Genomic DNA, 20,855 nt, shown 5'->3' with positions numbered 1-20,855 from the left:
TTTCTATATTTATAATATACCTTGAATCTCAGTGAGAAAAGTGTGCTACAAATGAAGAGAATAAATAAAATCATGATTTTTTAGTTGAGTGGGATCAAAAGTTTGGCTCCTGGACATGTGAAATTACAGAGTGACAGAATGCATACACTGCTTTTCAGAGTTGTCCTCTTACATTGGTAGTTGCAAGCCACAAAATATAGGCCTTTGTCCTTTCAGATTTACTGCCTATATTTCTTGATAATGGAGATTGAAGTGATCAGTGGTGGATCAGCCTCAGAAGATTGGTCCCTAAGCTGATGAAGTTCCTAACCTCCAGAATGTCATGCTTGTTTTCAGAATCACTGATGGACTGCAGATACCCAGCTTAGCTGTTTAAAAAGATAGGGGAAGACTGAAACGTACAGGAATTTCTGATGGTTGCACAGCTAAACAACCGTTATCTTTTTTTTCCAGATGAGGAAATCTCTTTTCTCTGAGGACTTGATTCAGTCTTAGCATTTTTGGTTGGTAGTCCTGCCATTTACTGAACAATACCAACACTGAAAAAAAATCAGTACTGAAAATACATTTCTAGTTTACTTTTACACGCAGAAACCTAGAAACTTATCATTGCCAATCTGTATTTTGTTCAAAGATAGTAAAGCCAAGTAGATTCTAACAAGATCTCTTCAAACAGGATGAGTGGGAAACAGTATCACAACAAAGATTTGTGGCAAGTACAGTAACACAACAAATTGTAACTTCATTTATACACTAATAGGTTTGAGGTCACTGCAACTGACCAAGAAAGTGATGTGGGAAGTTACAGGAAATAGATCAAAGCAAACATCAAGTCAGTGTGTGGCAGTGGTGAAAAAGTTAAGTGGTATTATAGGAACTAATTAGGAAGTAATTAAAAATAAACAACTCAGTAAAGTAGTGTTCATGCGCAGATGGTTGCCACAAGGCCATTTCTATACCATTTCTAACAAATCAAAGAAAGTCGTCCTTCCCACAATGATTAATTCATCTATGTCACTCATGGCTGCATGATATAATGATGGCTAATATGGGACTTTAAAAGGTAAATGAACACATTCAGAGTGGATAGATTTATCAGTGGATATTCAGTCACATCAGCTAAATGGAACGTCCATGTTCAGAGACAGTATACCTCTGAGCATTAGTTATTGAGAGCAGGTGATTTGGGGATGGACAGAGCTTTGCCTTCTCTGACCCTGTTTGTGGGTCTTCAGAGGGTCTGGTTGGCAACTGGGGAAAGCAAGTAGACTATATGAATCATTTATTAGTCTGATCCACGATGTTATGTCTTATAACATCTATCAGAAAAAGCCCCATCAAAAAGTGTGAAGAAAAGCTGGCATAACACAATCTACTCTTGAAAAGTAAATGATGTTTACTTGTTAATTCAAAGCAGCAATAGCTTACGAAGTAAGTAAAATATATAAAACCCCTTTTCTGTCAGAATAAAACAAAGGACGAAAAGGGTTTGGGCAATGTCTTTCCCAGTGGGCCATTGTTTCAAACTAACAATGCAACATATTCTGACACATATTTTCACAGTGAAGTTACCTCTCCTGAAAGAGCATTTTTGTACTGAGATAAACAAAAGGAAAAATGCATGGGAAGTATTGGGGGTGGGGAGGGGAGAGGGATCATTTAAGTAGGTTGATGTGTTTCAGGTCATCTGTAATCAGACTTCAGGTCCTGTCCTCAAAGATATACTGAGTTGGATCCCGACTAAATTTTACAGCAATAGAATGAAACTTTCCTGCCTCCCCCTTTCCACTGCAATCCACTGATCCCCATGAAATGCTTTTCCTGGATGACAGGGGGCTCTGAGAAACAACATGAGGGGAGAACGAACAAAGAAGAAGAAATGGGTGGAAACTGCCGGGAAGTCTAGATTCAACCCATTACTTTCTACCCTGAGCAGTTGCATGTCCCTGTCCCCCAAATCTCAGATGATATTCCTAAAAGTATCTTATATGAGTCAGAAAGGTGTGAGACAATATATTACATGGATCTTAATTTTCTGTAAATCAGCACCTCTTAAAATGTATCCCTTCATTCATAAATCCTTCTGCGTTCTAAGCAACCATGAGGCATAGCTGACAGAATCATAGAGTTGGAAGAGACCCCAAGGGCCATCAAGTTCAACCCCTGCTGGACCACAGCAAGAGAAGCATTGCATGTGGAACTACCCCCCAACCTCAAGCAAAAAGTGGTACATAATTCCCATATCCAAGTTTGCAAATATAAATTCAGACTATGGCTGCTCAATTGCAGTCTCTAATGAACTTTCTAAAATCCTTGAATATAAAAGAAGGTAGGTCTTTGTGTCAATGGCCATGTGTTCTTGTGATCAAGATATTTGCCAAAGTTTACATGAAAATAGAGCAGAAACGGTGTAAGAGACAAAGAAGGAAGGAAGGAAGGAAGGAAGGAAGGAAGGAAGGAAGGAAGGAAGGAAGGAAGGAAGGAAGGAAGGAAGGAAGGAAGGAAGGAAGGAAGGAAGGAAGGAAGGAAGGAAGGAAGGAAGGAAGGAAGGAAGGAAGGAAGGAAGGAAGGAAGAGATTTAGGGATGAGATGTAAAAACTTTTACATAGATCTGGAAGAATCCTAATCAGAGGCAGGCCTGGCAAACCTGCAGGCATTGGTAGGATTTCGAACCAAACTGCGTGCAGTCCTATCTGAGACTACCCACAGACCATGCTGTTCATGGCCATGGATGAATCATGTACTAAATGCTTTTCAGCCATTCAGACATGGAAATGTATGAGGGCAATGTGATTTTTCCATATGGAAAATTACTGTTAAATGCTTGAAAATTGAAATTGAAAGAGGCAGTGCTTGAAATTCTAAGCCTTCAAGGCTTGAAGAAAAGTAACATATACTAATGAGCTGGAAGAAATGCACTAGAATTAAATTGTTCCAATTAAGTCTCTCTGCAAAAGCAATTCTGTCAAGTATTAGAAAACTGGTATACGTGGAATGGCTGTCTTTTGGAGGCTGCTCTCAGTAGTACACACACCCCACCCCCCAAGGTGGCTGCCTTTTCATGAGCAAGCACAGCAGCTCAATCACATAAGCATTCCTTGGGAACAGCTTGTTTTGTGGAGGTAGTGGCCACAGGGACCGATTTAAAGTAGCTTCCTTATGAAGGCTATTTATTTTCTTATCCTCTAGATGAGACTATTACAATGCATTCAATAGCCTGCCACTGGGCTTTTCCATCTTCAGACTCTTTGCCATTAGCTTTGGGAGGTTTTTGTCAAGAATGAAATGAGTATTGAAGGATTGTGCTACATTTACACAGATTCTCCATACCATTCTCTGATACTCCTGCTCCACCAGTGGGTGAACTTCTGTGTTGATGAACAACTGATGAGGAGTATTGCCCATTCACTGCTGGGCTGGCCTTCTGCTCTAGGCTGCCTGGTATCGGAAGCTGGACCTTCAAGATGTCCGACCTGAAAAAATAAAAGCCAAATAACAAAAAGAATCAAATGCAGAACAAAACCCAACCAACAAGTTAAGTTTAAGAATTCTGAAGTACAGGGGAATCCACGGCACTCATATCATTGGTCCATCTGGGTCAAAATTGTAGCTACTCAAACTGGTAGCTGCTCTCCAGACTCTCAGGCAGAGGTCTTTCACATCACCTGCTACCTGATACTTCTACCTGGAGATGCCAAAAGTTGAACTATGGACCTTCTACATGTCAAACAGATGCTCTTCTACTGAGCCATTGCATCTTTCCAAGTAGTGTTAGTGGCTTGAACAGTGCACAATTAATACTGTGTCACATCCTGATTTGTGCTTTACTTCTGGAGTTTTGCCTACAAGGCTCTTAGCATCAGTCGTGATTAGTAGAACAATTTTTTCTTTCCAATGGGGCATGGGTCCTCCTTTTTTCCTTATTTGTTTGTATGTCTCTCTGCAGAGATGTGGAATGGTATAGTGCAGCTCAATCTTGTCAGATCTCAGACATTAAACAGGGTCAGAACTTGAAGGGAGACTACAAAGGAAGACTTTGCAAAGGAAAGCAGTGACAAACCACCTTGGCTTCTTTACTTGCCTTGAAAATTCTATGGGGTTGCCATATGTTTGCTGCAACTTGATGATACTTTATCTGCCTATTCCACCAAGCAGTCTAAAATCCTCTTTATCAATTATGTTTTCCTTTCCTTCCCCTGGATTTTGAACATCCCTGTGAGTGCTATAATTCTGTACTGAAAAGATGCATTTGTTAAGCCTTTGATTTTGCCCTGAAAAAACTATAATTGCATGAAGGGGGGTACATTTCAGGCATTTATCTAATTCATCTAATAAGAACATGAACTCTGTCTCAGTGATGCAAATAACCTAATTTATCCTGTGTTGGATGAAACATATATTCTTAACATCATATCAGGATTTCAAATTTGAACAATATGGAACCCTTTATAATGGATTCCAAAATCTGGTTTTGCATGAAAAACCACAGATTAAGGTTTTTCACTGGGCATCATATGCCAGCATAGAAATCTCTTCCAACAGAGTTGCATGAATACTTGTACAGCTTAATGGTTCCGGCTGATAGCTCTGGTTTTTCAAGCTGGGGATTCTGGTATATAATCTAGCTTAATACCCTTCATGTGCTCAAGATCTTAATGAAAAGTAATCCTTCCCACAAACTGTAGATAACTTTGTCAGGTTTCAGCAACAGTGACTACTGTTGATAAAACAGATCCAAGTGGGGAAAAAACAAAGCAATATTTTATAGTTTTGTTTTTTTAAGGTTTCACGTTAGTTGAAGCCTGGTATTTCACGTGACAGCTATAACATAAACAGCCACCTTCTGACATGACAATTACTTCAGAGGAACACAAGTTGGGGATCTCATAGGGGATCAAGATTAAGAGGTGAGTCAACATATAGGGTTGGTGGGTTGTGTTCTGTTTATAGGGGCAAAAAGTATACAAATCTGCTGCAAAGAGGGAGGAATGTTCTGGAGAATAAAGAAACCATTTTTTTTAACTCTAATGCATAGAGTTGCCAGCTCCAAGTTAGGAAATACCTGGAGGATTTGGAGGTGGAGCCTGAGGAGGGCATGGTTTGGGAAGGGGAGGGTCTTTAATGGGGTATAATGCCATAGAGTCCACCTTACAAAGCAGTCATTTTCCCCAGGTGAACTGATCTTTGTCGCCTGGAAATGAGTTGTAATAGCAGATCTCCAGCCACCATTTGGAGGATGGCCACCCTAGCCAGCAGAAACAACTCAAAAGTGGCGGGCATGATCTTAAGCCACAAACAGGTGCATGCATACCATGTTTAACTACCCGTGGAGTGCTTAGACCAGGTCCTCAACTATTTTGAGCCTGTAGTCATCTTTGGAATCCACAGGGTGGTGAGTACAATCACAAAATGGCTGCTGCAGGAGGCAGAAATGATCATTAAATGGAGTGATATTATGTTTAACATAATCAGTAACTCTTCAGTATTCTGTCTTAGAGCCAGAATCACTAAGACCACTAATGCAGCTGAAAGTAATCTTCCTCAGATCTAGACTGCCTGGTATTCAAAGCCAGCATGGTGTGATGGTTCAGAGATGGTGGACTCTATTCTGGAGAACCAGGTTTGATTCCCCACTCCTTCATATAAGCGATGGACTCTTATCTGGTGAACCAGATTTGTTTGTCCTCTCCGACATTCCTACTGGTTGACCTTGGGCTAGTCACAGTTTGTTCAGAACTCTCTCAGCCCCACCTACCCCACAAGGTGTCTATTGTGGGAAGAGGAAGGGAAAGGAGTTTGTGAGCCACCTTGAGTCTCCTTACAGGAGAGAAAAGGTGGGTATAAATCCAAACTCTTTTTCTTCTTCCAAAGGCCCAGGTCCAGCCTTCATCACTGCAGGTCCAAATGTTTGAACCAGATTGTTGTACTTAACCAAGTCAGGCTGAACAAGTACTAAGGCAATAGAGTTAATTTTTAGCAGCTCATTCCAGATAAGGCACCATTTTCTTGTCTCTCAAACTCCCAGCCCCCTTTTTTTAAAAAGGGACATTCCTGATGGGAAGTTGTGTTAGTCTATAAGCAGCAAAACTGACCAGCGATCCAGCAGCGTTTTAAAGACTAACCAAATTTATCCCAGCATAAACTTGTTTACATCAAAGCTCACTTAATCAGATTCATGAAGCGCTCTTTTCATTTTACTGTTTTGCTTCAAGTGCAAAAATGTCTACAGCAAACTCTGTAAATTCCATCAAACCTTTCTCTCCTTTTTAAATGTGGGCTTGGCTCTTTTTCATTGTTCAGAAACCACTGCATAAATGTTGGAGAAGAGTGAATAAGCAGTGTATCTGTGAGCAGCAAAGATCAGAGGGTATAGCTCTGAGGAAGTCTGGGAAATGCGCTCCACCATGCAGCGTAGTAAGGTTTCCATAGAGACAGTCAAACAGATCACATTCATTTTAAGACTTTTGTACTGAGGATAATGAGAAGCTTGAAAAAGAGGAAATCCAGAAGCAGCCTGCAAAATGTTGGACCTCAAAGTAATGTCCATGACTTTTAATTCATATTATTCTAATTATCATTGCAATTGTTAGGTGTGTTCCAAGGCCTTCATCGCTGAAAAACAAAACTATTCTAATATGCATTGTAAACCTGATGGGATAAAAAGATTCATTTGCATGCATGCTTATGTATTTATGGAGGACAGTCGAACCTAAAACCTCCCTATTCAGATAGGTTAAGATACCTTAAGTGCCAGTACTAGAGACAAACATTAAGGGATTATGATCTCCAAAATTGGGACTTCAGATCAAATCTTTTCTAAACCTGGGATTTCTTTTAAGGAAGGCTGCCAACAGCTATTCTGCAAATTTGCTGCCTGTATCCTAAAAAACACCCCTAGAATCCTATAAATGTCTCTTAAGTATAAAATATTACTACGTTAAGATCTGTTTCAGGCCGTTTCCGCACGGCCCCCCAGGCGCCCAAACTACGCCCGGCAAAAAAAATCTGCCGGCGTGGGGAAGCGGGAAAACTATTCTCACGCAAGCCCGTGCGTCTGCAGGCCTCAGGAGAGACCGGCCGGACGACAGAAGCTGACTCCGCATGGAGCCGCCTCACTGCCCTTTCCCACTCACCTTGTTCCCGTCAGCCAGGCCTGCTGGCCTCCGGAAGCCCCACCCACGCTGCCCTCCGACCTCCAGGGAGTCGGGAGGGACAGTCGAGGGGAGGGGAACTCCAGCAGGCACGGCTGAAGTGATGAAAAAGAAGAGCTGATGATAATGTTCCAGCGGTGCACAATGTTCGCACTGCTGGCGCCGGGGCGCTGTTCCCTCAAAAACAAGCCCTTAAAGGTTGTTGTTTTAAGAAGCCGACCTGAGAGCCATGCCCTGAAAGGGAGAGGAAGGAGCAGCCAGGTTAAAGGCGCTGCTCGCGTTTCAGCAAGCGCCGCCCATAATCTGAATCTTGGCGGCCTGGGGGCGGCGTTTTTACCGCCGCCAGGCCGCCGTTTTTGGCCCATGCGGAAATGGCCTCAGTTAATAATGCATGTATGCATTTCCTCTGTTTTTGTTAATTATGAAAAATACCAGTAATAAAAAATTATCAGAAAAAAAGAATGTAAATGCCTCCATGGAGGCCTATCGGAAATCCTGAAAAACCAGAAAAAGCCAAAAATTTGTTGGCTTTTTGGCTTTGAGTTTTTCAGCTGCTGTTACTGAAAAATACCCAAACAGTGTTTTTTACTTTTTTTTTCATTTTAGCAAAGTTAAATTCACATCTCTAGCACAAAATACCACTCTTTGTGACTATTGGGAATTAAATGCAGAATGCACTTAGTCTGCAATTAATCCACTGGCTTCTGATTGGTTTCCAAATTCAATGCAACACACTGGTTATCACCTGCAAAGACATCATGGCTTTGGACCTGCATATCTGCAAGACCTCTGCTGGTGTGCTCCACTACATTCATCTGAGCAAAGCCTTGTGACGGTGCCACCCAGCAAAGTGGAAACAACTGCCCATAGTCAAGAAATCTCTGTTGTGCCCCCATCTGGCTGAATGGCCTGCATTACAAGGTAAAGAAGGCTCCCCTGATCTCATCATTCCACAAAATATACAAAATGGAATTGTTCTGAAGGGCATTTTTATAAAGTCAATGAAGCTGTGGTTAATTGTGGAATTTAAGGCATTGTATCTATTATGGTGTGTTTATGTCATTGGTTTTTTTAATTATTAATGTTGTTGTTGTTGTTGTTGTTGTTGTTGTTGTAGATTTCACAGCTGCCCGATCTTTAGCTGGTTGTTGGCCTTCATTACAATTCGAGCCTCACCCAGAAATATTACTACTACTACTACTACTACTACTACTACTACTACTACTACTACTACTACTATTATTATTTTGATTTACTATACCACCCACCCCCAAAGGGCTCTGAACGGTGTTCAGATAAAAACACTTAAAAGTCATTAAAAAAATTAAAACAGAAATAACTTTAAAATACAGGCAACACAACCGCAAATGTCTGATGTTGGATGGTGGTCTGCAAAACCTCCAACCCCCTGGGAAGGGACCAGGAATAATAGATAGTGGCCCAGAAAGATGGTATACAGAGTGGTAGCATGGGAGGCAATCAGCAACCGCCACCCTCCCCCAGCCCGGTACAATAACTCTGTTTTACAGGCCCTAAGGAACTGTCCAAGGTCCCTCAGGGCCCTGACAGGTGGAGGAAGAGTGTTCCACCAGGCAGGGGCCAGGGCTGTAAAGGCCCTGGCCTGGGTAGAGGCCAGCCACATCATTGAGGGGCCGGGAGCACCAGCAAATTTGCCTCGAAGGAATCGAAGAGGCCGAACCGGAACATATGGGGAGAGATGGTTCCTTAGGTATGAGGACCCTAGGCCATGAAGGGCCTTAAAGGTCATCACAAAAACCTTGAAGGTGATTTGGTATTCCACTGGGAGCTAGTGCAGCTGGCGCAGCACAGGGGAGATATGATCCCTAATCGAACCACCTAGCTTTATTTCCTTTTTATTGTACCTACTAATCCAATCCAAAAACCTTTATTAGGCATAAACCAGAAGTACCATACATTCCAAATACAAAAACAGGATCATTGTTACATATCATGTAGAACATGGATTAAAAATGTAGCAACTGCTTCAGAAATTTCTACATTAGGGCTGTTCAATAGCTTAGACATTTTTTGTTTGTCTGAGAGAAACATAAATTCTAGAGGGTGTACCTACTATATTTTTTCTCTCTGACCTGGATGGCCTTTTCTCATCAGATCTCAGAAACTAAGCCTGGTCAGCTCTGGTTGTTACTTGGATGCGAGACTGCCAAGAAAATCCAGGGCCTCTATGGAGAGGCAGACAATTAGCCACCACCAATATAACTACATTGTTGTCCAACCTTGTAATGCCTGTCTATAATACATTGTATTTGTAATGCAATAATTTTTAATTCTGGGGTGGAGGGAGAAGTTCTTACTGCATTATTTTTTGTTGTAATAAGCATAAGCATAAGCATTTTATTGTCATTGTGCACGCACAACGAAATTTACAGCAGCATCCCTTGATGCACACAATTTCAGCCTCATACCCCATCCTCACTTTCCCCTTCCTCCACCCATCCCTACACAGCCCCAAACACATCAACACGAAGCCGCAGAGTTTAGCATAGCCACAGCTCTAGAGTAGAAGCTGTCTCTAAGCCTCTTTGTCCTAGTTTTGATAGACCTGTATCGTCCGCCGGATGGTAACAGTTCAAAAAGAGAGTGTGCTGGATGAGACAGGTCTCTCGGAATATTTTGGGCTTTTTTTAGGCTTCGGGAATTATAGAGTTCTTCCAAGGAGGGGAGAGGGCAGCCGATAATCCTCCGAGCCACAGGGAGAAAGGAGAACTGTAAGTGAAGTTAATAAATTATATAAAAAATGCTGACCTTATGGAGTAAGGTTTTCTTCATACCATAAAATATGCAAGAATATTTATCTTCTGCACTATACAGACAAACCACCAACCCCCACTGATCTTTTTAAAATGTCTTTAAGATGTCTTCTTAGTGCTGTGCAGAAAGAGCCTGTGACTGCCTGAAAGTCATTCACTGAGCTTCATGACAGAGAGGGACCTGAACAAGATTTTTCCCAATGTTAGACTAACATTCTCCAGCTTTCGTACTGCACTGGCTCTCAGATGGAAAGAGGGAACCCAATCCTGCCTTAACTGTGGATGAAACAAGCTAAATTGTTTTTAGCAGCTAAGCCAAGGGCAAAAAACATAATCAGGTTCAGCAGTTCTTTGTATGTTTACTTGGATGTAAGTCTCCATAATGTCAATGATGCTTATTCCCAGATAAATGCACATAGGACTTCATTCTTATACCACAGGAACAAGACTTCTTATTCCTGTGAAGGCTTTGATCTGCTAGTTGTTGTACCAATGACAGAATATGTATAGATGAATTGGTCTGTTTGCTCCTATTTTACATACTTGCTTGATATTACTTCAGCATCCTCTTAGCATCCCTGTTATTATTTGACGAAGTCTCGGTGCATTGCTTCGATGGATTTTAAATATCCTAATAAATATGGCTAAACAGAATAAGAATGAGGAATTCCAAAAACATCTTGCTGTAAGAGACTGGGAAATCTGCCATCAGATTGTGCAGTCATATACAAATTAGGTATCGTAATCTCAACACAGTAATTTATGAGTACATTCTTCTTTGTAACCACAACCTAAAGTTAATATTTAAAATGCAGCATCTCCTCTTTGAATACTTATGGCTGAGTCCTGCCAGTATATCTGAGGCATACTGTTCAGATAATTTTAAAAAATGGAAGAAAGAGAAACCAGGACTTCTGCTATGTAGTGATTTGAATAATTTCTTTCTATTACAATTTGTAAAGTAATGAATCATATACACTTGAGACTTGAGAAGATAGTTTTACTATAAAGACATGGTAATTTTTAACAAAGTCTCCTGCTGCTTCTGGATAAGGAAAATCTGTCAATCTTTGATAAGTAAACATATACTATTATCTAAAACTAGGGGCTCTTCTGTGTTCCTCCACAGAAATAGTCCAGACATATTTAATGATCGAGTACCAAAATGCTTACATGATTATAGCTTAGTTCTGCAATAAAATTGCTGCTGCTATCTTGAATCAGAAGTATGACTAACTGGTACTATCTCTTTTCTCCTTCTTTGAATGAGACCTCTTTTTTAAAAAAATATCAGCTATGTGTGAATCTAGTAAGAACACAAACTCTTTCCCAGCTAAGCAAATAACAACCTAATTATCTGATGATTGAAGAAGCACACAAGAAAATTTACTTCAAGTTAATGTTGATTGATTGTAGCCTATAATCCCTAATCTAACATTAGTAATTATTCTAAATTAATACTAGTGATGGGATATATTACTGAGTTGAGAAGTTGTCAATGATCATCCAGTTTAATGTCCTGAGGATAGGGGTACCAAATAGCATAAAATGACCAGTTTACCTTCCCCCTTAGTCAAATGAAGTAAATGCCAATTTTCCTATTTTTTAAAAAAGAGTTCTAGAGCATGTGCACAAACACGTGGCACCGCTGGAAGACACTGAAACTGCCGCTGAAATGCTATCATACCTGGACTTTGCCTGTGCCTCTGCACCATTATCAGCCATGCCCTTGTTTATTTCATACGCAGTGGTACAAGCAGCTTAGCCATAGTCAACTTCCTCATTAGGTGGGATCACCATATTTCCAGGTGGGAAAAAGCTGTGCTCCTGGTAAAATGGGTAAATTTTCTTTATTGCTTCCTAAATGCTTAATCCCAGGACAATATACATATCTGTGTTATCCGTCAGAATTAATGTGTAATCTGCAACGAGACTTACTTGTATCATCCTGTGCATAACCTTCACCACTAGAATGCATGAATGTTCTCCTATGGGTACACACTGCAGGGGTAGATCAGTTGGGATTGCCTGCCTCCAGGTGGGGCCTAGAGATGTCCTGGAATTGCAACTGAACTCCAGATAAGAGATCAGTTCCACTGAAAATGACTGCTTTGACTCCATTGTATGACACCCTGCCTAAACACTGGCATCCCCAGGCTACAGCCCCAAATCTCCCAACTCAGATTTGGCTACCCTAAGTAACCAACAAAAGTGGATGAGTTGTTTTCTAGTGAAGCTGTGGGCTTCTCCTTGAGTCTGAGGAACAACATGATTCCCCAAAAACCAGTTTGTAAGCCACTAAAACAATTGATGGTTTTTCAGACCTGCAATTACATGTTCTGTTATAGTAGTTTAATCCCAAACTACAGATGTCTGCCTTTTATATATTGCAATATCCATATTGGATTGCTTTTCCAGTATAATCTTCATATGCCCCAAGTGGTTAACATAAGGGTCTTGTAAACATTGCTTACTCTTTCTTTGACACTCATCTTTCTTCCATCCACACAGCTTTGTTTCATCAGTAAATGCAGTTGCCCCAGAGTTCATCTTTTCTCAGGGATAAAAAAGAATTGCAAACAGGCCCTTAAGACTATATGGTGATGATAAACATAAACTAGAGCTATTTGTTATCTTCTAAGGCACAGTCCAATATGAAAAAAATTCCTTCCACATCATATTTTGGCTCACTTATACAATGAAATCTCTATACTGGGAGGCAACCTCTCAAGCTTACGAAACACATTCCAAGAAGATATTCTTCAGTGATCCTTCCCAGGGGAGTAAATTTTTCCTCTTTCTCCACAAATGACCTATATAGTCATTTGTGTCTGTCTGTCCATTAGTTCTATCTATTTTTTAACCTTAAAAAACCTTAAAAAGCCCAAACATCAGTTCTGTACCATCCAACCATTATTTTACTAGTAGTATGATAGTTTATAATTTCTCTAGTACTTTTACTAGGCAGAATGCATTGCAATTCTTCTCTTATTCTTGCCTGTTTCAGGCAATTGCTGTATGAAGGGAGATTTTGAGTCCAATTAATCAGGAGAAAAGCAGAATATAAATATTTGAAATAAAAAATAAACATTTTTACTTGTGTCATAATAAGACAGTGGGCACTTTCACACATGCAGAATAATGCACTTCCAATGCACTTTCACAATTGTTTACAAGTGGATTTTGCTATTTCACACAGTAAAATCCAGTTGTAAAGTGCATTGAAAGTGGATTGAAAGTGAATTATTCTGCACGTGCGAAAGTGCTCAGTATATGAATTAAAGAGGCTTGATTTAGAAATTAAGCCAGTGGTATTCGAATCACATGCCTGGGACACTGTCAGGGCAAGGGAAGAGGGAGACGGGGAAGAACACTCTGTGTGCTTGAATATACTGTTTGCTTTCGGCCTGGTTTGGAGATATCCCTGTATCCAGCTAAAGAACAAATCCTTTCAGGACTAAATTTTATCCAGATTCTGTAGAGTCTAGCCGACTGTCAGAAACCAGAAACAGATGGCAAATTAAATAGGCAGTATCTAGTCCCATGATTGTGTTTATTTAGATTTTTTTCTTCCGAGAGTTTCAAAACAGGAAAGTTGATAACAGAAATAACTGTATGGACAGAGATATAATTTTACATTCCAAGTTTGCTCCCTGGTATAGTCACCTTAAAAAGGATCATCACAGAGCCCCCTATCTTGCTGGCATTACTCAGTTTAAGATAAGGAACGCTATGACAGCATTGCGATTTCAAACAATGCCAACAAATTATTTAGAAGGCAGATATGCCAAAATACCAGCTGAACAACGAATTTGTATCTGCAAACAGGAAGTAGAGGATTTACCTCATTATGTTCTGAACTGCCCCCTGTACGCAGAGCCTAGGGCTAAGTTTTTGAATAGTTTTATATCCCTGTCCCAGGTATATTATGACTCAGACAAATTATACCTTCTCCTTGCGGATTTGGATCCCTATATATCCTATAGGGTTGGCCTATTCGCCTTGGCAGCTACAAAGATTGCAGCTCAACTTAATGTAATAAAAGCAAATGATCAAACCTAAACTGGTTTAAGTTAGGTGGGAATACAATTCAGACATATTGTAGGGGGGAAAGTGAAAGATTTAGTGTTCAATGATGGATTTTTAGTGAATTTTTTTTCTTTTTTTTCTTACCTGTTGGAATAACAAGTTGGCTCAGAAGTTGTAATGTAACAATATTGTAATACTGTAATGGCCTATGGCTTTCAATAAAATTGATGATGATGATAACAGAAATAGAGATCAACAATTTGAGAAGGCAACCCCCCATAAATCACAATACCCCCCCTCAAAATATTTGTTTTGATTGGCAGTTAAAATCTGATTAGTAGTCAGATGGATGCAAGGAATGAGATATAGAAGAATTACTTATACACTTAGTTTAGTTAATACAAGGCTTTAAATTTACTTTATTTAGTTTGATGCAGCCATTGTCATTATTGGTGAAACCTTGCTGCAGTTGTATGAAATGGAAATAATTTGTTGTTAGAACCAAGAGACAAGTTCATGCCTATGGCCTGTATTCATACATCAGCTCTACAAAAACCACAGCAGGGAGCTCTGGAACATTGCAACATAATGTCACTGGGTGGGGAATATACATAAAAACTTCAACAATAAGACACATCCTCTTTAGTAAGCCCTAGGAAGGTACACAACGCAGTTTCACTTTGTACATGGGCACAGTCTTGCGGACAGCAACAGGTATCTTTTTTGTTCATTTGGCAAAATGCATTGCTTTTGTTCGGAATATTTTTTTTATCATCTACAGTTTAAGGCAGACCAGAAAATTGTTTGCCTGTGGGTGCAACTGGACAACATGCTGGAGATCCATTATAGGATTTCCAGACATCTTTAATTCCCTTTTAAAAAACAGCTCTGGGGAGGCCAATTTGGAAAATGGCCACGGTGCTATGAAATGGACTGTTTATGCTTTCCTCTATGTGCCATTTCTTGAATAGTCTCATCCACAAGCTATAAATCCCAGTAGGCAATCTGACTTCCCCCGCATCCTGGGCTAACAGCTATTTGAGAGGTGGGGTGTTTTATCCAGGAAACAGAATGGGGAAAGGATTGGACCCTCCCTTCTTCCCTGGAGCTGTGACCCAGATTTAGATCAAACACACATACATATTGTGGCTGCATTTAAAGAAGTTTAAAGAGATTGTCCACCCTGAGCTACGTAAGCCACTCTGAATGCACCAGATTATGATTACAGAGAAAATTCATTCATTAGTGGTTTGTAAATTGGAAGAATGGGGCAGAGAATGTGTAGACTAGAACTGGGACATGGAAAGGAGGGTTTTTGTGAATTTCAGGTTAATTTGAGGAGTGAATTATGCATGGAGCACTTACATCGAGCCTGTTCTCTGCACAGTGGAATTGTTGTGAGCTCTCCTCACATTTGTCCGTTTACATGCCAGGAGGGAGCCCACAGCCTGCAGTGCAGTTTCTCTGCTGAACTCTGCCGGGTCCCTGCTTCTCCCGGTTTTCTTAACTCTGCCCATCAACAGCTGTAAAGTCACTGAGCTGCTATTCTCACCCCCACTTCCTTCCCCTCCACACACACACACACACACACACACACACACACACACACACACACACACACACACACACACACACACACACACACACACACACACTTTCTGCCGCTGTCGCAAGAGAAGAGAGAGGCGGATTCTGAGAGGCGGATTCTGCACGGGCCCCGGGAGCAGCAGGGTGCTGGTGTACATGACACCAGGGCTGGCCTGGGGCCGTTCGCACACTTGTGTGCTGGCGGCCCTGGTGCTGCTGCGGCCCGTAGCATCACCTCTGCATGAGGCGCGCTGCTTTTGTTTTAAAAACTTACCCCCTCTTCCTGTGCCATTCCATCAGGACAAGGGGACATGCCCCCATGGCCCTGGCAATGCCCCAGGGGCTAGAGGGCAGGAGGCATGTCCTCTCATCCCCAGGGAGAGATAGATTTATTTATTTATTTATTTATTTATTTATTTATTTATTTATTTATTTATTTATTTATTTATTATTCTACTTTTATACCGCAAGAAGAGGCGGTAAAAGCCTTTGACAATACAAGAGGAGGTAAGTTTTAGAAACAAAAACGGAGGGCCGAAAAACAGTGCCTTCCACCCTGTGCCATTTGCTTGGCAGCAGGTGGAAGCCGCTGTTTTCTAAAAGAATCACTTATTGAAGGGAAGAGCGGCACTGCCTCGATTGGAAAGCGGCAGCCATGGGAAGTCCCCCCCCCACCCACATACACGAATCGTGTTTCTACCGGGCTGACACCGGTGATTTTGGTCTGTGCAGAATCTGCCAAAATCTTGCCTGAAATAAAGTTTTAAAAGCCCTCTCAGCCATCAGGGAGGGCAGAAGCAAAAAGGGGGAGGGGACGAAGAGGAAAAAAATGCCTGCTTGTACTGTTCCTTGCTGTTACTGTTTGCACTGTTCCTGCTTGTACTGTTCCTTGCCTTCTTCTATTGTTCCTTGTTGTTACTTTGTATCAAAAGATCGATCTTTCAGTCTCTCAATATATGCACTTTAGAGAAGCAGGAAGGCGCCAGCAGCAGAGTGGGGAGGCTCCAGGGCATCTGGCAACTGAGGCTGTGCTGTGCTGGTGGAGGAGAGACTGAACACAGATGTTAGACAGAGATGGGGGGTTCTCTCCCACCGCTACACATGTGAGAGATGGATCTAACAATCTCTTGACCAGTGCAGTTAGGGAAGCAGGAAGGAGCTGACAGCATGCGGCGGGAGGGGGGTGATGGGGAAAGCGTGCAAAATGCCTAAGGGAATGGGAAGGCTGGCCGTGGGTGAAGGGAAGAGATCCAGGGCAAAGCTGTACCCACTGGTAAACCTGTCCCATTCTGGCAGCGAAGCGAGATTTAAATCTTGCTATAAATAGTTTCGCTTGCTGCGAAGAGAGTGGAAAGTGAAAGTGGGGTCCCAAAAAATAACTCCGTACAAGAAATCTTGCTGGCCTCTGCTACGCGGCAAAGACTTTGTGCATAATAGGCCATTAAGCGAGTTGTGCCCTATGATCTTAAAGTAGAAGGTGCTAATAGCTGCAAATCCCCATGACACCATGAAAATTTTTATTGTTGTAATTGTTGGACCCATATGTGAGTTGGGTAGCAGCAGCAGGAGGGAGAAGGGGATTCAATTGTCTTTTCTGTCTCTGCTGTTCACGAAACTCAGCTTTCCACCCTGAATAAACCTTCCCAGAGTGGAAAACGACTACTGGAAGGAACAAAATATGGGGAATATTCACCTTCTTTCATCCATGGGTCACTGGACCCAATAAGTTTTACTCCATCACATTTTTAATTTCTATATTTGTCAGATTAGAGTGAAGTCCTGACATCACTGACATGTCTAGGAATATGCTGTTAATAGTAAATCTTATATTTAAAAATAGACATAAAGCAACTCCTGGAATTTTTTGAGAAACCAGATGTAATTACAAATATATCTAGTCCTTCTAACGTTTACATGTGATGAATTAGATCAACAGAGTAACTGAGTTACCAGATTGAGAGCCTCTAATATGAATTAAAAACCAAGTAGAAAGTACATCCAATTTCTCTTCTGCATTTTATCTCACAGTAACACTATTCCTCTATGGCAGAAAGAAGTGACACACTTTTTAGTCTCATATCTGAAATTAGTTTTGAGGGCTCTTTTAACTTCAGCAAGTTATAAAAATGTCCTACCAGGAAGTGGAACAAGAAGTCCTTCAAGGAACAGATTTCTGTTAGCACAGAGACCTGTGTTAGTGCATTTCATTTTTGTGTTCATTGTGTGGCTCTCACTACTAGTATATTTAGGCAGCACTTGTCAGATGCATTCAAATAACATGCCTATCTCTCACAACAGCACTGGAAATAGCTGATTTCCAGAAGAGTTTTCATCTTTCTCTGATACTTCAGACCAGAATATATGACCATCCTATCTGTAATAGCTACTTTTTCTTGTGTCAAGGATAGATTCTCCATGTAAACACACCATTTGGCTGTACATTTGAACCTTTACACAGTGAAGAGCTTTACAGCAATGAGGATCCTATCGTGTTGTACAAAAATCACTCTATCAACCTGTGTCTTATTTGCTCAAGTTATCTATGACAGCCAATTTGGGGACTACCCTCTGAGCTCCCCAATACCCTGGCAAATTGAGATGAAGAAAAAAAATTAGTTCTCTCAGATCATATGCAAATTATTCTGCAGCAGGACCTATCACTGCCCGGCTCACACTAATCACTATTATTATAAACAATTACATGGATCTATGTATTAAGCCTGGATAAATGATAATGTTGCTACATCTATTAGATGATACTCAGAAATAACCAAAAACAATGAAATATACTGTTTTTTGCTATATATTCCTTAATGTAGCTGAGTGCACCTTTAAACTTTGCTAAGAATCCTAAGAATGAACTCTTTTTGGTCTCTTAACTCCTCCACATGCTAAAATCTAAAATGATACCTGGCTGTTGAATTCCAACTTGGAATTCCCTTGGTTTCTATAAGTGTTCTGCACAAAGCAAACTTTAGGATCCCCATGAAGTTAAGAAATTATTAAATAAAGCATTTTGACAGCCTTGCGATTCCAGCACAGCTTTTTCCTGTTTTTCAGCAGCTTCCTCAATGGAAAACAACACTCGGAAAAGGAGCATTGGACAGAAAGGAAGAAAAGCTGACATAAGTACAGTAATTCCAGCTATGGACCACAGGTAATACTTGACATATAATTAAGCAGCCAATAGAAATGCACTTTAAAATATGGCAGAAAGAGAACTAATTTTTTTTATCCTGATAGAATGATCTCTGATTTTTTTAAACACAAACTAAAAACTCTGATGGTAAACTAGTATAAACCTGTTCAGTGCCTGGAATGACAATTCTCTATGAATCCTATTAATGCTGCCGGGGTGAGGTAGGCAGATGAGGGAGAATCAACATCAGTAAGATGAGGGAGAGTCACCATCAGAATTGATGGAAACTATACGGTAAACCCATAGAGTTTCCAACAATTCCTACAGCAGACTGATAACATTTCTGGATTTTTCCACAAGCGAGTCAGTGTGATATAGTGGTTAAGAGAGCCTGGAAGTCCCAGCTTTGTATCACCACATGCCATGGAAGCCTGCTGGATGACCATTCTTTCAGCCTAACTTATCTCACTTACAGCTGTTGTGAGAATAAAATGGAGAAGAAGAGAATGATATAAGTCACCTCAGATCCCCCTTTGGGAAGAAAAGCAGGATACAAATGATTCAAATAAATAAACAAACAAACAAATGCATGTCACCGACAGTGGAGTATATTTTCCCATTATTTTTCTCCAGTCTGTTGCAGAAGCAGAGAAGCTGTACAAGTAGGGAGGAGGCAGTCCTTTGAGTGCCCTGGTTCTAAGTCATTTAGCACTTTAAAGGTAAGAACCAGGACTTGGAATTGAGTCTGGAAACAAATGGACCTCCAGCATAGATCTTTCAGCACCCCTGAATCCCATCCATAGCCTGAATGCTGGATTTCAAACCAACTGGAATTTCCAGTCCATTTTTAAAGGATTTTAAAGATGAAGGGATATTTGTTTTGCCCAGGTATACTCCAAATCCAAATTTTCATGCTTTTCACTTTTATGGTTAAGGAAGCTTTTAAAAAGTATCAAAGATTAATTTGCTAAAACATTGATTTTGGCAAACAATATTCAATATGGCTCCCCTGGCAACAGTCACTGTTTTACCTGATCATCTCAATTCCCTTTTGGTTACTTCGTGTATCTACAATGGCAAGTATGCAGAAGTGTAATTATTTTGCACGTAATTAATACATCTGTGTAGCAGTAATTAAAAGTGCTAAACAGACTAGAAAGTACATAACTCCTCTTCACAATATGCCGCAAAGACAACGCAGACAGAGTACAGCCAGTTGAAATGTATAAATGGGATGGAAATGAAGGGAAAAGTTTAAGATAGGTGAAAGTACTTTAAACAAACGTTCAATTATCAGTGATCATTTGTCTCAATTCTTCCTTCAGGAGCTCAGGGCCAAGAGTTGGAACCATTAGTATGGCATCGAACATGATCAAAAAGTTAGTCACTTGAAAAGTGTATTATGTAAACACAAACATGTCACAACGGATTCCTTTTAAAGAGCTGCTTGTAATCTAAGGCAGCTGTAAATCTGTCTCCTTAAAGCCATCCCATAAGCATGTAAAAATCTGGTTTCTATCAGAAGGGTCTCAGGGAGGGTGTTTCATGTTTGTCCTGGCCAGAATTAGGAAATGTCAGCATAAATGCATCCACTCTAGGACTGATTTCAGTTCAGTACCAAGGGGAAAATCATTAGCGGACATTGGTATGACTAACTCCTATTGAGAGCTGTTTGAAAGACACAGTTGGTTACAGAATGACTCAGTGTGTAAATAAACAAAGTGCATAAGTCTCCCATTCCCTTCTTAGATTTCTGTATAGATGCAAATTATCCAGGCCATATTTCAAAACCTTGTATTGAGAAGATTAGTGCTAGAAATAAAGGCTTCATAAACCTATCAATCTATCCCTGTCCCTTGTAAAAATCCACCTGTGTTTGAAACGTGACTTCTTTTCTCCCCTTACCCCTCCTCTCTGCCATAAAGACCCTTATATTAAGCTCTGGAAACTTTATACCTCAATAACGACTATGCTGTATTCGGACTTCAGCAAGTAGATAGATAGATAGCTTTGTTATTTTCTATGCATCCTTCTACCACTAAACTGTGTGTCTTGTTTTTAAATCTATATATATAAAAAGCTAACCATGTATGTGTTGATGACAGGGTACCTCAGTAACTGCTGGGCCAATTCCTCTGAAAATTTCCAGCCACTATA

General features: G+C 40.6%; 1 protein-coding gene across 4 annotated transcripts in view; it reads right to left on the bottom strand.

Annotated features, from left to right (window-relative positions):
* The window catches only part of EFCC1 (EF-hand and coiled-coil domain containing 1), a 93,086-nt gene that overhangs the window by 26,785 nt on the left and 45,446 nt on the right, over positions 1-20,855 (bottom strand). For all 4 annotated transcript variants that reach the window (XM_048491785.1, XM_048491788.1, XM_048491789.1 and 1 more), the window contains exon 3: positions 3,331-3,473. In XM_048491785.1, the coding sequence (XP_048347742.1) occupies positions 3,331-3,473 (143 nt within the window). The remainder of the gene's footprint in view (positions 1-3,330; positions 3,474-20,855) is intronic.

This window comes from Sphaerodactylus townsendi, linkage group LG03 (genome assembly GCF_021028975.2).
Source record: "Sphaerodactylus townsendi isolate TG3544 linkage group LG03, MPM_Stown_v2.3, whole genome shotgun sequence".
Classification (NCBI taxonomy): Eukaryota; Metazoa; Chordata; class Lepidosauria; order Squamata; family Sphaerodactylidae; genus Sphaerodactylus; species Sphaerodactylus townsendi.
The sequence above is the reverse complement of the archived record's forward strand: the minus strand, read 5'-3'. Positions and strand labels throughout refer to the sequence as shown.